This window comes from Stegostoma tigrinum, chromosome 1, assembly GCF_030684315.1.
Source record: "Stegostoma tigrinum isolate sSteTig4 chromosome 1, sSteTig4.hap1, whole genome shotgun sequence".
Lineage (NCBI taxonomy): Eukaryota > Metazoa > Chordata > Chondrichthyes > Orectolobiformes > Stegostomatidae > Stegostoma > Stegostoma tigrinum.
In genome coordinates, this window is record NC_081354.1 from 188,721,517 (window position 1) to 188,738,781 (window position 17,265).

Here is a 17,265-nt window from a genome sequence, read left to right on the forward strand (position 1 = left end):
CAGGAAGAAAGCTGTTTTTGAATCTTGAATTCGTATGTGTATTCAAACTTTTATATCTTCTGCCCAACAGAAGAAGGTGAAAGAGAATATAATCAGGGTGGGAGGGGTCTTTGCTTTAATACTAAAGAATATGGGGCGGGGGAGGTGTGGGGATAGGTGGCGGTGGGAAATTAAGTACCATCATTAAAGATGCAGTATTGGTTCCTAGCTCTGATGGCTTGTATGCTTGGATCCAAAAAGAAATCAGTAGAGACCATAAGACATAGGCACTGAAATTGGGCCATTCAACCCAGCAAGTCTGGCTAATAAGTTTCCCAACCCATCCTCCAGCTTTCTCCCAGTAACCCTTGATAATCAAGAACCTATCTATCATCGTTTTAAATATACTCTCTGACCTGGCCTCTTTTGGACCCTCTTTTTTAAGGAAAGATGTTGTTTCACTGGAGGCAGTTCAAAGAATGTTCCTGGGATAATCCCTGGTACGGAAGGATTGTTTTTTGAGCAAAGCCAAAACAAGTTGGGATTCTGCTCATTGGAGTTAAGAAGAATGAGAGATGATCGAACTGAAAGCTACATGATTCCTAAGAGGCTGAACAGGGTAAATGCTAAGAGGATGTTTCCCCTCATGGGAGATTCTAGTGCCAAAGGGAATAATCTCAGAATAATGGGGTGCCAATTTAGGACTGAGATGAGGTGGAATTTCTTCTGAGATTTGACCATCTTTGGAACTCTTTACTACAGAGAGCTGTCGGGGGTGACGGATAGATAGAGATGGGCAGACAAATCTTGATCAGTTGGAGAATCAAGGGTCACAGGCAAATGGCAGGAAAGCGGACACAAAGGATATCAGATCAGTGGTGATCCTATTGAATGATAGAGAAGATGTTGGGGGGAGAGGGGTGCAGAGCGGGTGAACAGCCTTCTCATGTTCCTATTTATTACAGTCTTGAGTTATAAAAGAATCCCAGTCTGAAAGAAATAAGTAAGTTTCCAGAGGCCTGGGGAAACTGTACGCATTGACTAGTGACTTCAGAATTCATGCAGGAAATACAATCACACGTACTTGTCATTCAACCCCTACTCCAAGGGTTTCATGAAGGCCTGATATTAATCATTGAAATGGTTTTTGAACTGGTAAAGAAGAGTTATTTTATTTTCCTTTCTAATTCAACTCTTAACTGTGTGTCTGTCGTTGCGAGTGGGAGTTTATGGTCAAGAAGATTGGGTTTAGATCACAAAATTAGATTGTTTTGCAGTTTGTCTGTGATCCGCTAAAGTTGCAATCTTAAACAAAAATTAGGAACTTATAAATTATCAACTTGGTGTCCAAAATGTGTATCTTGTCAACTCTAGTTAGGAACAACTGAATAATTTTGAGCGTCTTTGTTTTAATGTCACTGTGTTGTGAATCCAGTAATGGTGATGTGTTTTGGCTATCCCTGTATCACCATCGCATGCATGTACTATACCTGAACGTGAGACAATGAAGAAAATGGGGTTTCAGGCAATATCTCAGGTGTCACACTTAGATGGTTACTTATGGATCTTTTTAACGAGAAATAAATCCAGAAAATATTATGCTAAACTGGGTATGCAAGTATCAGTCTCCCATGTCCAATAATGAATTATTAATTTGCTGTTGCTCTGTGGTGTGCAGACGTTTCATTACCATTCTAGGCAACATGATCAGTGCGATCTCTAATCGAAGTGTCGGTGTTCTGCATCCATCAAGGTTTCTGATCCTCCGATGTGCTGTTCTTGTCACTTCTGTTTTTTTTAAGCAGCTGTGTGACAATCGACAATAGGTGCAGGAGTCGGCCATTTGGCCCTTCGAGCCAGCACCACCATTCATTATGATCATGGCTGATCATCCACAATCAGTATCCTGTTCCTGCCTTATCCCCATAACCCTTGATTCCACTATCTTTAAGAGCTCTATCCATCCCTTTCTTCAAAGTATCCAGAGACTTGGCCTCCACTGCCTTCTGGGGCAGAGCATTCCATATATCTGCCACTCTCTGGGTGAAGAAGTTTTTCCTCAACTCTAGAACATAGAACATAGAACATAGAGCATAGAACATGACAGCACAGTACAGGCCCTTCAGCCCTCGATGTTGTGCCGACCTGTCATACCCATCTGAAGCCCATCTAACCTACACTATTCCATGTACGTCCATATGCTTGTCCAATGATGACTTAAATGTACCTAAAGTTGGCGAATCTACTACCGTTGCAGGCAATGCGTTCCATTCCCTTACTACTCTGAGTAAAGAAACTACCTCTGACATCTGTCCTATATCTTTCACCCCTCAATTTAAAGCTATGCCCCCTCGTGCTCGCCATCACCATCGTAGGAAAAAGGCTCTCCCTATCCATCCTATCTAACCCTCTGATTATTTTATATGTTTCAATTAAGTCACCTCTCAACCTTCTTCTCTCTAACGAAAACAGCCTCAAGTCCCTCAGCCTTTCCTCGTAAGACCTTCTCTCCATACCAGGCAACATCCTAGTAAATCTCCTCTGCACCCTTTCCAAAGCTTCCACATCCTTCTTATAATGCGGTGACCAGAACTGTACACAATACTCCAAGTGCGGCTGCACCAGAGTTTTGTACAGCTGCAGCATAACTCTGTTCTAAATGGCCCACCCCTTATTTTTAAACTGTGTCCTCTGGTTCTGGAGTCTGGTGTGAGGGTGGTTGGCTTGCCGAGCTGGTTTGTTGTTCTGCAGACGTTTCGTTACCGTGCTTGGTAACACCCTCAGTGCAGCCTCTGATGAAGTGTCAGCGTGTTTTCCTGCCTGGTTTTTAAACTCTGGGGTCCGTTGAGAGAGAGCCTCACTTCCGGTTTCCCTCCGTAGTGGAATGTGTACAGGGGTTGAGTTCAATCTGTTTGTTAATAGCCTGCTTTGTGGAGTGCCATGCTTCCAGGAATTCTCGTGCCTGTCTGTACAACGGGTCTACTTGTCTGCCTTTGTTAATGGAGCCGCACGTTGAGAACCAGGGTTCCAGGAAATTCCCTTGCACATCTGTGTTGTTTGCCCCAGTCAAACCGATGGCCCTCATTGTCAGTGTGAGTCGAAACAAGTGAAGTTAGTCATGTCTTTTTAGTGAAAGCTGGTGCTTGTGTATCCTGGTCATCAGTTTCCTCCCTGTTTGTCCAGTGTAATCTTTATATATTCTTGATATCAGAAATGACAACCAGACTCCTTACACTGCCCATGATAATGATAGCACTCAAACCTGCATCAACCCTGTGTCAAATGTTATCAAAGAATAGAGACTCCATACCGATAGTAAACAGGATTAATGTAGTATACAGAATCCCATGCAATAAACATTACATTGGACAAACAGGGAGGAAACTGATGACCAGGATACACTAGCCCCAGTTGGCAGTAAAAAAACACAATCAATATTCAGAGATAACAGTGTGGGGCTGGAGGAACACAACAGGCCAGGCAGCATCAGAGGAGCAGGACAGCCGAGGCTGGGGAAGGTAGGTGGGATGGTGATCGCTGAGTGCAGGCAGGCAGTGATGGGGACCGGTCAGTGAGGTGGGAGGGGTGTGGATAGGTGGGAGAGAAGATGGACAGGCTGTGTCAGGTCAGGGAGGCGGGGATGAGAGGGAGGGTTGATCATTGAGTGAGTGAGGCTTTGGGTGAGGAGATTTTAAAACTGGTAAATTCCACACTGAGGCCATTGGGCTGTGGGGTCCTGAGACAGAATATGAGGTGTTGCTCTTCCAGTCTGCAGGTGGCGTCATTGTGACACTGGAGGCGCCCAAGATGGACATGTTGCTGAGGGAGTGGGAGGGGGAGTTAAAATGTTTCGCAATGGGATGGTGATTGTCATGTACAGACTGCAGATGTTCTACAAAATGGTCTCCGAGTCTCCATTTGGTCTCAACGAGACAGAGGAGGCCACATCAGGTGTATAAGACACATGTGGCCAAGTTTGATTGATGAGCAGGTGAACCCATGTCTGATGTCAAAGGTTTTCTTTTGTCTTGAATGGAGGTGAGGGGAGGTTGGGGGGAGGTGCGAGGGCAGCTGTAGCACTTGCTGCGGTTGCAGGGAAAGGTGCCGAGTGTGGTAGAGTTAATGAGGAGTGTGGAGCGGATGAGGGATTCATAGAGAAAGAGGTCCTTGCGAAAGGCAGATAGGAGTGGGGAGAGCAATATATCCTTGGTTGAGGGGTCAGATCACAGGTGGCTGAGAATGATACATTTTGATATGGAGGTTAGTGGGGTGGCATGAGGACAAGGGTGGTTTCTGTTGTTAACTTTATTTTGTTGGGTGGAGGTGATGTGAGAGCAGAGGTATGGGAGACGCAAGAGATGTGTTTGAGGGCACTTTCAATTACTGGAGGGGGGGAAGTTATAGCCCTTGGAATAAGAGGACATATGGGGTGTTCAGGAGTGGAACGCCTCATCTCAGGAGCAGATGTGGAAGTGGCGGAGGAATTGGGAGTAGGGGATTGCATTTTTGTTTTTGCAGGAAGGTGGGCGAGAGGAGGTGTAGTCCAGGTAGTTGCGAGGCGCTGGGAGCATGCAGAGACAATGGGTCGACCAGGGCAGCTGGGTTTGTGGTTTTTTGGGAAGGAGATAGAAGCGGGCAGTGCAGGGTTGGGGAACAATGAGGTTGGAGGCTGTGTGTGGCAGGTCACCTGAGGTGATGAGGTTGCGAATGGTAAGGAAGATGCTGTTTTGGTTGTCAGGGGTGAGGTCCTGGTCGAGGAGTTGGTAGGAGGAAGTGTCAGAGTTGATGCCTGGCCTTGGCTATCTGTGGGTTTGGTGAGGTTAGGGTTGGAGCAGAGGGCTGCATGTTCTGTGGGGGAGAGGTTGGAGTGAGTGAGAAGGGTAGAGAGGTTGAAGCTATTGATACACAGATAATGAGGGCCATCGGTTTGACTGGGACAAAGTGACTATCCTGGGACAAATGAACACCAGACGTGCAAGGGAATTTCGTGGAAACCTGGTTCTCAACACAGTACTCCAGCAGCAAACACAGACAAATAGATCCTTCTTTACTCAGAGAGTGGTAAGGGCGTGGAATGCCCTGCCTGCCAATGTAGTTAACTCAGCCACATGAGGAGCATTTAAACAGTCCTTGGATAAGCATATGGATGATGATGGGATAGTGTAGGGGGACGGGCTAAGATTAGTTCACAGGTCGGCACAACATTGAGGGCCGAAGGGCCTGTTCTGCGCTGTATTGTTCTATGTTCTGTATACAGACTGCTGCTTAAAACATAACCGGATGTGAGCTACAAATTTTCACTAAGACCTTAAAAAAAATTAACTTATTTCTGATCTTCTCAATGCCAGAATTCAAGCCAGCGTGCTATATTTGATTCAGAGATAATGGGAACTGCAGATGCTGGAGAATTCCAAGATAATAAAATGTGAGGCTGGATGAACACAGCAGGCCAAGCTCTCTGATGAAGGGTCTAGGCCCGAAACGTCAGCTTTTGTGCTCCTGAGATGCTGCTTGGCCTGCTGTGTTCATCCAGCCTCACATTTTATTATCTTGTAATATTTGATTGCTTTATTTTCAAATGTCCACAGCTAATCCCATGCACTTAGACTCATAAACTCCTACAGCACAGAGACAGGCCCTTTGGCCCAAACTAGTGCATGCTAGCCAAATTGTCCATCCATGGTAACCCCATTTACACGCACTTGGCCCATATCCTTCTAGACCGTGATAATGGGAACTGCAGATGCTGGAGAATCCAAGATAATAAAATGTGAGGCTGGATGAACACAGCAGGCCCAGCAGCATCTCAGGAGCACAAAAGCTGACGTTTCGGGCCTAGACCCTTCATCAGAGAGGAGGATGGGGTGAGGGTTCTGGAATAAATAGGGAGAGAGGGGGAGGCGGACCGAAGATGGAGAGAAAAGAAGATAGGTGGAGAGAGTATAGGTGGGGAGGTAGGGAGGGGATAGGTCAGTCCAGGGAAGACAGACAGGTCAAGGAGGTGGGATGAGGTTAGTAGGTAGGAGATGGAGGTGCGGCTTGGGGTGGGAGGAAGGGATGGGTGAGAGGAAGAACCGGTTAGGGAGTCAAAGACAGGTTGGACTGGTTTTGGGATGCAGTGGGTGGGGGGGAAGAGCTGGGCTGGTTGTGTGGTGCAGTGGGGGGAGGGGATGAACTGGGCTGGTTTAGGGATGCAATAGGGGAAGGGGAGATTTTGAAACTGGTGAAGTCCACATTGATACCATTGGGCTGCAGGGTTCCCAAGCGGAATATGAGTTGCTGTTTCTGCAACCTTCGGGTGGCATCATTGTGGCAGTGCAGGAGGCCCATGGTGGACATGTCATCTAGAGAATGGGAGGGGGAGTGGAAATGGTTTGCGACTGGGAGGTGCAGTTGTTTGTTGCGAACCGAGTGGAGGTGTTCTGCAAAGCGGTCCCCAAGCCTCCACCTGGTTTCCCCAATGTAGAGGAAGCCACACCGGGTACAGTGGATGCAGTATACCACATTGGCAGATGTGCAGGTGAACCTCTGCTTAATGTGGAATGTCATCTTGAGACCGTTCCTGTCCATGTATTTGTCCAAATGCCTTTTAAATGTTAATGTACCTGCCTCAACCACTTTTGCTGGCAGCTTATTCCATATGCATACCACCTCTATGTACAAAAAGTTGCCCCTCAGGTTCCCATTTTATTCGTTTCCACTCTTACCTTAAACTGATGGCGTCTAGTCCTTGACTCCCCAGGCCTGGGAAAAAGGCTGAGTGCATTCTCCCTATCCATGCCTTATGATCTTATACACTTCTTTAAGATTTTCCTTGTTTCCCCGCCCTTGCAGTTTCTTGCAGTGTTCTTGGATATAGCTGATCAGGACCAGGAGATTTATTGACCTTCATACATTGTAATACTTCCAACACTTCCTGTAATGTGATATGGACTGGCCCCAAGATAGCACCACTAACTTCCCCCAAGTCTTCATGTCTTTCTCCACGGTAAATGCAGAGGAGAAATATTCATCGAGGACCTCACACATCTCCTTGCAGTTCCACACGTACATGTCCACTTTGGTCCTTGAGGGGTCCTATTCTCTCTCTAGTTATTCTTTTTCCTTTAACATAAAGAATCTCTTTAGATTCACCCTAATCTTCTCAGCCAAAGCTATCTCATGCCCCCTTTTCACCCTCCTGATTTCCTTCTTCAGGAGATTCCAGTATCCCCTATCTCTCTCCAGGGATTCCCTTGATCCCAGCTGCCTCCTCCTGAGCCATGCCTCCTTCTTTTTTCTGGTCAAAGCCTCTTGTCATCCAGGGTTCCCTATTCCTGCCAATTTTGCCCTTCACTTTCTCAGGAACATAAAGACCTTGAACTCTAGCTGTCACACTTTTAAAGGCCTCCCACTTGCCAGAGGCTCCTTTGTCTGCAAAAAAATCTACTCTTTTCAACCCCTGTAAAGTCCTGTCTAAATCCAGCTAAATTCGCCTTGCCTCAGTTTAGAACCTGACGATGTGGACCAGCTTTGTCCTTCTCCATAACTATTCTGAAATTAATGAACTATGGTCACTGGTCCCGAGGTGCTCCCCCACTGTCACCTCAGTCACCTGTCCTGCCCTATGTCCCAAGACTAGGTCAAGTCTTGTCCCATTCCGAGTCGGACCCTCTATATACTGCTTAAGGAACCTTTCCCGAACACATTTAACAAATTCCACCCCATCTAAGCCCCTAACCCTATGGCAGTCCCAGTCTATGTTAGGTAAATTAAAATCCCCACTTTGACACCCTATTTCCCTGCAAGTCTCCGCAATCTCCCTGTATATTTGTTCCTTTAATTCCCATTGACTATTTGTGGACCTACAGTACGATCCCAATAATGTCACCACCCCCTCCTTATTTCTTAGCTCCACGCACAAAACCTCACTGGATGATCCCTCAGTTATTTCACCTCTGACTACTGCTGTGTTACTCCCCTTAATCAAAAATGCAACTCCCCCTGCAATCCTTCCTCCCCCTCTGTCCCGCGTGAAGCGCCTATATGCTGGCTCATTAAGTTGTCAGTCCTGTCCCTCCTTTAGCCATTTTTCTGTAATGACTATAATATCCCAGCCCCACATACCTATCCATGCCAGGTTCATTAGCCTTACCTCTCAGCCCTGTTGCATTGAAAGATGCAATTTAATCCAACAGGCATTCCTCACTCCCTGTCCTGTTCCAGCCTGACCTGTCTCTTCAACTTGCTATTTCTGATTACTGCACCTTGTTCCAGCCTTTGCCTCCCTATTTTAGGATCCCAGCCTCTTGCCAAACTAGTTTAGATTGAAGACTGATCATACTGAAGTGGTGGTGAGAGGACAGGATCAACCTACAAACGGCAGGCATGCAAGCAATACCTAGCAACAGGTCAATTTCACAGAAAATTACACGACAGGAAGTCAGGCCAGTGATAAAGCATAAGATAGGATCCTGATCCTCTGGAAATCTAATTTGTGTGTGATCATTCTTTTATCTTTCAAAAGGAAATGGCAGCCACGTCACGAGCTGGCAACTGGTCTGAAACACAGCTGTTAGAAAAGGCATCTGGTGGACTGGCTCTCAAAGGAATTTTTGTCAGCAGAGATGTGAATGATCTGTTAAAGGTACGGGAAAGACTGCTCGAGATCCCAAAGACATGCTGTCTGTTGGGTCCATCCATGTCCCCTACTGAACACACTGAGAGTTTTACGTCTCTCACTCATGCAATAAATTCAAAAAAGTGTGTAGAACAGTTGGGTCTTGGTATCAGAAACAAAATTGAAACTAAATTCTGCAGCTTTGAAGTTGACGTTAAGGGAGAGCATAGTACTTCTAGCAGCAGTTCTAACAGCACAAAACACACATATGTCTCTCTTTGTAAGATGGTCGTCGTACCTATGGCCAGTGCTGAGTTGAAATGCAAGGATCTGACACTGTCAAAAACTGCTATCAACTGCCTGAAAGGCGTTGAAAAAAATCTGCTCTATCAGGAGTCAGAACATGTGAAATATACTTCATGTGAGCAGTTCCTGGAACAATTTGGATCGCATGTAAACAGCAGCAATATTCACTTTGGGGGAATTTACTTGATAGAAGCAGAAAGTGATAAATTGAGAAGCCAAGAGAAAGAAGAGGCTGAAGAAGTCATGAAAACATTGATCAACACAGATTTACAAGCTAAGTTTGGCTGTGTTGGTGCCAGTGTTTCAACCTCTGCTTCTCACTTTAAATCTAACATTAACTCTACCTGCAAAAAGACTCTGTTGGACAAAATAAGTCTCTCTATCACCAAGATTGGTGGTCCTGCTGAAGCATCGTCACTTGTAAACTGGAAGAAAGGATTACACAACCAAGACAGTACTTGGCGAGTCATTGATCGCGGCTCTGTTCACAACTTAGTTCCTGTCTGGAAAGTGATTCTGCAGAAGCACAGGGGAGACTTTGACAATTATCAGTTATTAACTGAAAGCTTGCAGAGATGCTGGGAGGGGAAAACTGGATTAAAGGCTGAAGATACAGAAATTGCTGAAGTGATGGAGGTCAATACTAGCATCCAGGATCTAGTGCAGGAAGTAAGAAAATGGAACTCCAGCTCAGAACCAGATTTTGTTGCAAACTGTTGCAGGAACATTTGCCAGTGTGCAGACGTTAAAACCACTCTGGGAAAGCACTTCTCAATAGACACAGTCAAACTGTGGTACCGTGAATTTATTTGTGAAAGCGCCATTCAGGAATTCTTTAGTAAAGTATTAAAGTGCATTGCAGAGAACAGAATTGGGGGTGTGGACAAAGCGTACCTGAAGGTTCAACTGTCAAATCTGCTGCAGCCTCAAGAAATAATAAACAGCCTGGATTTTCCAAACATTTCATTCGTTTTGCAACAACTGACTGACATTCCCAGCAATGAGAAAGAATTAACTTTGTCCAGTTTTGAAGAAGTAAAGGAATACATCAAGAAACTGGACAAAACATTACTGGTGCCAGATGTTGGGAATGAATTTCAAAGAAAAGTCTGCAATGAGCTAGGAAAATCATTGTCTAATCTGCAACAAAGTAAAGATCAAAACACATCTTTGCTCCTAACTGCTCTTCTGCACCCAATATCCTATCAACCCAGTGGAATACTGACTCCACCTCTAACGGAGAATGACTGTGAGTACCTGACCTCTCAATTAGATCAAATTGAAACTTTCAGGCATGAGATGGAGACATTGCAGAAGACACAATGCCAAGCCTACTTGCTCCACAAAGCACTGACTGCCAGAGTCCCTGAGTCAGAGGATAAAGATCCCAAAATAGTACTAAAAATAATGTTTGCAGAAATGGGCCAAGAAATATCACAAGAAGTCCGTGAGACAGTGATGGCTCCGAGTGGAATCTTTTTATCTGACACAGAACTTCTTAAAGAAGGATTACAGCATTTAATAGTGAACAAAAATGGACAGGAAAAAAACATAGCATTAGAACATAGTGAAACATTGGAAAGATTCACATTTAGTGATGTCGGAGAAAAGAACATCAAGCTCTCAGATTCTTCCGGCAAGCGGACTGAGCAAGCAAGTAGACCTCACAATGAGCAGCCACCTCAAATTGTGAATGATTTAGGATTGCAAAATTATTATCCTCACAAGCTGTCCCTAAATTTCATTCGGCAGATCAGCCATGATAAACTGAGGGGCAGTACGCCAACTGAGCTAAAGGATGTCCCTTGGCATTTCCTCCACAAGATCCTTTCTGCCAATTCTATTGCAAGGAACCTCGAACTGCCACACACTCAACAATCAGAAAGTAAGGCTGATGATGAAGAAACTTTCAGTGATTTCTTTTCAGTAAAAGAAACTGAGATTCTTGAGATTAATCCTCAAGATATCATTACTGCTATCTTCCTTTGTGCAGATTACTCTCTGCAGCAGGAACTGATGCTGAAGATGTCTCTATGCCAGTTTGCATTACCTTTTCTGCAGCCACGTAGGGATAGGTTTTCAACAGAAAAGAGAGATTGCACTGATGAACCTGATGGCACCCTGCTCCTGTGGGCCATGCGGTCAATTGTTAAAAAATGGTGTCCACAAACCTGTATACAGAGTAACAGCTTTGTGCAGGAGTCAATTGTAACTGCAGCTGTGCCAACCATTTCCTTCATCAGGGTTGGAAGGTGCAGTATCTCAAAATCTAAAATTCTCAATCTCACTTTGAGCCAGACACAGCAGCAGCAGAATATCTTCCTGCACTCTGAGATGGATGGTGGGCATATTCCACGTGGCATATCTGATGGCCTAGCTGAGATCAGCTGGTACCTTCCATCTGGCAAAAAGAATTTGGACATCTTTCACGAGGCTGCAGCATTCATTAACCTCCGAGGCGATGCTGAAATTTATCAGAAAAACACTCGATTTCTTGCTAAGGTTTCTGCTGCAGTCTTTGTATTCATAGATCTGATTGGGGAAAAAGAAAAAACATTCCTTACTTCTCTTGCACAGTCACCAGCAAAATTCTTTCTCGTAATAAACTCACACAGCAATCAGCAAAAGATAACCACGGAGCAGATAAAGGAACTGTTCATAGATCTACAGTTAAAACCTCAACAATGCATTGTTCGGAAAAATTTAAATGATGCAAAGCTTGTGGAAAATCTTTGTTCGAAAATTAAACAAATAATTCTAACTCCTAATGAAGACAAGACCTTTCGAAACCTGGAGCAAATGGCTGAAATTGCAGGAGAAAGTGGGATTCAAATTGATGAACATGATCCTAAAATACTACAAGCTAAACAATTAGCCTCCAAAATACTGGAAGGACTTAACCCTGACACCATTATTGAATACAAACAGAAGGTGTTACCCTTTCACCTTAAGCCCTGGCAAGATTGGTCTAAAGCTGAGAAAGAGAAGTCTCGCATGAAACTCCGTAAGAACAAAACCACAGGGGTATACAAGTACGAACTGGACCAAAAGCAGAAAAAAATCAAAGAACATCTCATCAAGCAGAGCTTGTCAAAAGAGATGCTGCAATTCATTGAAGTACTGACAACAACTTGTGCAGAAGTGAGAGCTCTTTTCCTACAGTGGCTGAAGTTCAATTTGGACAGTAAATCAAGAGAAGTTATGTCAAAATTATGCAGCCTTTATAAAAGATTGTTGAAAGACTCGAAGAGGACAGATGAACTGAAGGATCTGGATCAAAAGATGTCTGATAGTTCTCTTGGAGTTGAGCATTTCATGAGGGAACTGGGCCAGGTTTATGAGATTTCAGTGACTGCAAGTAATATTAGATCAGAGAGAAAAATGAACAGGGATGCATTGCAGTTACCATCAGTTGCAGCTGAACTCCTTCTGGAAGGGTTCCCACTGGAGCTCGTTGATGGAGATGTTTCCAACATACCGGTTCAGTGGGTCACCGCTGTACTGAAGGAAGTGGCTGAGAAGGTAGGCTGTGCTTCCCGTGTATGTGTGGTGACAGTGATAGGTGTCCAGAGTACAGGCAAGTCTACGCTCCTAAATATGATGTTCGGCTTGCAGTTTGCTGTGAGCAGTGGCAGATGTACACGAGGAGCCTACATGCAGTTTCTCAAGGTCACTGGGCAGCTGAAAAACAATTTGGGCTGTGATTTCATTCTGGTCATTGACACTGAGGGCCTGAAAGCACCAGAACTCGCAACCCTTACAAATAGTTATGAGCACGATAATGAGCTGGCAACATTTGTCATTGGATTAAGCAATTTAACTTTAGTAAATATAGGGATGGAAAACCCCACAGAGGTGAAAGATGTTTTGCAGATTGTTGTGCATTCCTTAATCCGTATGAAGCTAACCGGAAAACGGCCAGGCTGCCAATTTATCCACCAGAATGTTGGGGATGTGTGTGCATATGATCAGAACCTGAGGAGCCGTCACAAACTGCTGGAACAACTGAATCAAATGGTAGAAGCTGCGGCCAAACTGGAGAAGGTAGACCAAATAAAATTCTCAGACGTGATGGACTATGATGCTGATCACAGTAACTGGTACATCCCTAGTCTCTGGCATGGCACCCCCCCAATGGCTGCAGTCAATACTGGTTACAGTGAACGTATCTTTGAGCTGAAGAGGCACATCATTCAATGTTTAGTAAAATATGGCAGATCTGAAAGAGCTTTAACAATTCCAGACTTTATCAAGTGGATGCCTGGGCTTTGGGAGCAAGTGAAAAATGAGAACTTCATTTTCAGTTTTCAGAACAGTCTAGTTGCTGAAGCTTACAGCGAGCTCTCCAAGAAATACAAAGCGTGGGAATGGGAACTCCGCGTATTCGCACATTCCCATACAAATGAAGTTGAAAACAAAGTAAAGAATGATGAGGGGGATCTAACCCAATTGTTCCCAAATTTGGAACGGAACATCAGGACAGAAATCAATACGAGAATGCATAACATTCACGATAATCTAAACAGACATTTTGAAAGTGGTGCTGATAATGTGCAGCTGATGGAGGGGTACAGGGAGCAATTCAAACAGAGCATTTCTATGTTCTGTGGGCAAATTCAGGACAATTTAATACAGAAATGTAAAGATGCCATCAACAGACAAGTGGGATTATCAAAAGTGAATGCTATCTGGAAGGAATTCCATAACAAGATTGAAGAAGAAGTTCAGAAGCTTTTACAAAATTGCAAAGAACTTCAGAATGTGTTAAGTGACCAGGAACTAACATCTGCGTTTCAAACAATGTGGCACAATACACTCTTTGAACTGAACTATCAGCCCTGCAGTGAAAGAAACATTGAAGTAGAGATTGAGAATCTTCTGAGAGAGGACGTGAAAACACAAGGGAGAGTAATTAATGAAAGTATGAAAGAGAAACGCCTATCAGAGCACGGGATCCAAAACTTTAAGATTATGGAGAAACACTTTAATGTGTCAACGGTGAAGTGGCTTAAAAGCTTCTTTACATCTGATCAATCACCATTGAAACACGCAACACAGATGTGTAATGCACTTGAGATTGAATGTCAGGAGCAGATCAATGACATTGCAAAGATGGACATTGATTATGATAACAAATATTGTATTGATCTTTTGGACAACATTGACCAAAAAATCAACGACAAAACTTCAGAGTCAAAGTTTACAATGAGTGAGATTTTCAGGGCAGAATTTAAACTTCACATGTGTGGCTATGCTACACGAAAATTCATGGAAATGCAAAGGAAATTTATCAACAAACATGATCCCCGGAGGAGACTTGAAAGCAGAAAACATCATTACTTTCAACTTTTCTTGGAGATTTACAAGCAGCAGGATCAGAATCAGCAACAAGCCGAACGATTTGCAAAGAACTGCTTTATGCCAGCTGTCCGACATGCCATGTTCGAGAGCCTGGGCCTGAAAATAACGAACGACATGAAAAAAAACGATCCGGAGGGAAAGTACACACTCCGCAATAACTTCACTGTGGCACTTCTCGTCTATTTGAAACAAAAGGGCAGCTTTGAAGAATATTACCAGTATATTTCTAACCTTGAGAATTTTGCATCCAATTGGCTTCACAAGCAGGTTATTGCATTTTGCAATGTGCAGTTTAAAGAAGATTGTAAACTGATACATCTAGCTAAGGAAATTATCAATGAAATCATTCAGCAAGCCATGAACATTGTCAGAGATGCATCGCACCAGAATATTAATGGAAATGTTCAGAGCTTCCTCGATTTGTTTGTTGAAAAGTTCAAAACGAGAATTGCGATGTCCAAGGATGAGTTAAAACTGGTTTCTTTCCAGATTGACAGCAATGCCAAGAAATTTGCAGAAGCAGTTCTACAGTTTATTCCAGACGTACAGAACCTACTCCTCGATGAGCTGAAAAACTGGAATGTTGAAGCAAAGATTAAAGAATTGCCTATAAAACCGAATGAGGAAATCCTTAAAGGGTTATTCAGTTGCAAAAAGAAATGCCCCTTCTGTCGTGTTTTCTGTGATTCAGAGACCCCTGAGCACCAGCAGCATTTCAGTAAACAGCACAGACCTGAAGGATTATCTGGGTATCGATGGAGAGACAGCCAGCGTCTTGCAGTGAATGTTTGTACAGCTTCAGTAGGAAGCAACGCAACATTCTGCAATGATGACACAAATGGTGCTTATGTACCCTTTAAAATTTACAAAACAGTCAACGAATACTATAAATCCTGGATAATTCAAAATGATCTTGGTACAGAGGCAACATCCTATTGGAAAAAAGTCTTTTACACTTTTAATGAACAATTTGCTGAGAAGCATAATGCAAAACCTGCAGAAATTGAAAGATCCTGGGACATTGGGTGGGATGAAGTAAAGAAACAGCTAAACAAAACATATAACACCAGTATCGAATCTCTGTAGGATCCTTTTCAATGACACAGGTTGGTCAGAAAAAGGCAACACAAACACCTTAAAATCAGTCAGAAATTACAGAGTACCTGTGGAAAAGCCAAGAAATTCATTACTGTAAAATTTCAAATACCACAATGCTACAGCATAGAAGAAATGTCTTTACTCATGTTTTATCAAAGGATAATTAAATTCTGAAATGTTACTGGGGATTAGAAATTAGGTCAAGAAATGGTCACATTTATTTCTAACAGAAATCAGGGATATAGTGAGAATGGATTGAAAGGTGTAGAGAGGGAGTGTTGAGGGAAGAAACTGACCAGGAAGTTGATTATGTGTCTGATGCAGTGCTCGATCCTTAAGAAAGGGAATCAGGAATTTGGAAAGGGCTGTGAGATCAAACCTTTTTTACACATGTTTAACTGACCAACCCACAATCTCACCTTTTCCTCACCCTTTCAGTTACGTACTGAATAACTCTGAATTCATCAGCCTAAAGTATAGGGAAATGACAGTCGCTTTTGAATCTCTACTAAGAAAAACCCACATGATGTTAAAACATATGTAAAAATATTGTTAATATTATACATTGCAGACTCTGGGGCCACATTAAAAATATGAATAAAAGTTAATATGATCAGATGCCAGTAATTTTGGCTCAAAATTTATAAGTGCCTTCATGTAATTAATGGAACTCTTAACATTAATCATCAATTGGTTAGATTGCTTGAAGTAAAATAGTAGCCTTGATAAGGTTAAGCATTCTGAGTTAGTTCAGTCTATAGCTGGTTTGTAATACAACAAAATAATACAATGTAACAGTATAACTGAGAAAACAGTAAGAAGAAACTTAAGACATCTTAATGTATATGACGGTAAGTTGGTGAAAAGTGTAACCTGGAATTCAGGGAAAGACGAAAAAAGAAGAATATTTAAGATTCAGAAGTTAGACCCCAGATTCTTGAGTCAATATGAAAGACTAACTACTTACAGTGTTATTTAGTTACTGCTTGAATGTCTTCGTTAGTGCTGATACAATGATTTTAAAGCTGAAAACTCAGTCACAGATGTGTTACAGCACAGAAGGAGGCCTTTCGGCCCAATGCACCTGCACTAGCTAAATAAATGAGCTCGTTACTTACTGCCAACCTTCCACTTTTTATAATGTATTTACATTTGTTTTTATCAAAATCATCGAATGATCTCTAGGCTGTGCCGTCCGCAATGCTATCCTGTTAGCTTGGTGTATAAAGTCCAGCTCCCCAATACATAAACAGTAAACATTGAGTTGTTGGTGCTTATGGTATGTTTGTTTGCCTTCAGCCATTACTGTGATACTTTAATCTGAAATACAGTTGTTTTTCCGTGCTATTATGTGAAATCAACATTGTGAACTGTTATTGCTTGAGTAGATCTAATTGAATAAAGTGGATTTTCACTGTACCATGAATGGTGTCCTGTCAAGTCCTTCGCTAACCTGAGCAAAGAATTCCAAACTCCACACGAAATTTACAAAGGATGATTTGCAGCTGAATCTTATTCCTTGACCCAGTTTATTTAAATGTCGTCATCACCAAAAATACCCTAAACCCTAAAACCCATCTGCATTCTTCTATCCTTCAGTCCATTACTGACCTAATATTTATCAAAATATAGAAATTTCACAGAAGGAGTTCATTTGGTCCATCACAATAACCATGTCTGAACTCCCTCCCTAAAGGCATTGTGATTCTATCTAAAGCACATGGACTGCAGTGGTTTAAGAAGGCAGCTCATTATCATCTTCTAAGGACAGCCAGGGTCAGACAATAAATATTGACCTGCTGGTGGCACTCAGACCATCTGAGTGAACAAAAAAACCCTTCCAGTTTTTGATCCATATTTAGCTTGCAAGGCCTCAAATACACTCGCACATATCTGTAGAGACAGCACAGTATGGAGTTGGA

At 43.0% G+C, this 17,265-nt stretch overlaps 1 protein-coding gene across 4 annotated transcripts in view; it reads left to right on the forward strand.

Moving 5' to 3' along the window:
• LOC125459547 (interferon-induced very large GTPase 1-like) overlaps positions 1-16,722 on the forward strand; it is a 30,393-nt gene extending 13,671 nt beyond the window's left edge. For 3 of the 4 annotated variants that reach the window (XM_048546128.2, XM_048546118.2, XM_059650749.1), the window contains exon 3: positions 8,486-16,722. In XM_048546128.2, coding sequence (XP_048402085.2) covers positions 8,489-15,331 — 6,843 coding nt within the window. In that variant the 5' untranslated portion in view covers positions 8,486-8,488 and the 3' untranslated portion in view covers positions 15,332-16,722. Of the gene's footprint in view, positions 1-533; positions 599-8,485 lie in introns of those variants that run through there. The other variant, XM_059650740.1, reaches the window with a different exon arrangement.
• The last annotated feature ends 543 nt before the right edge of the window (positions 16,723-17,265 follow it).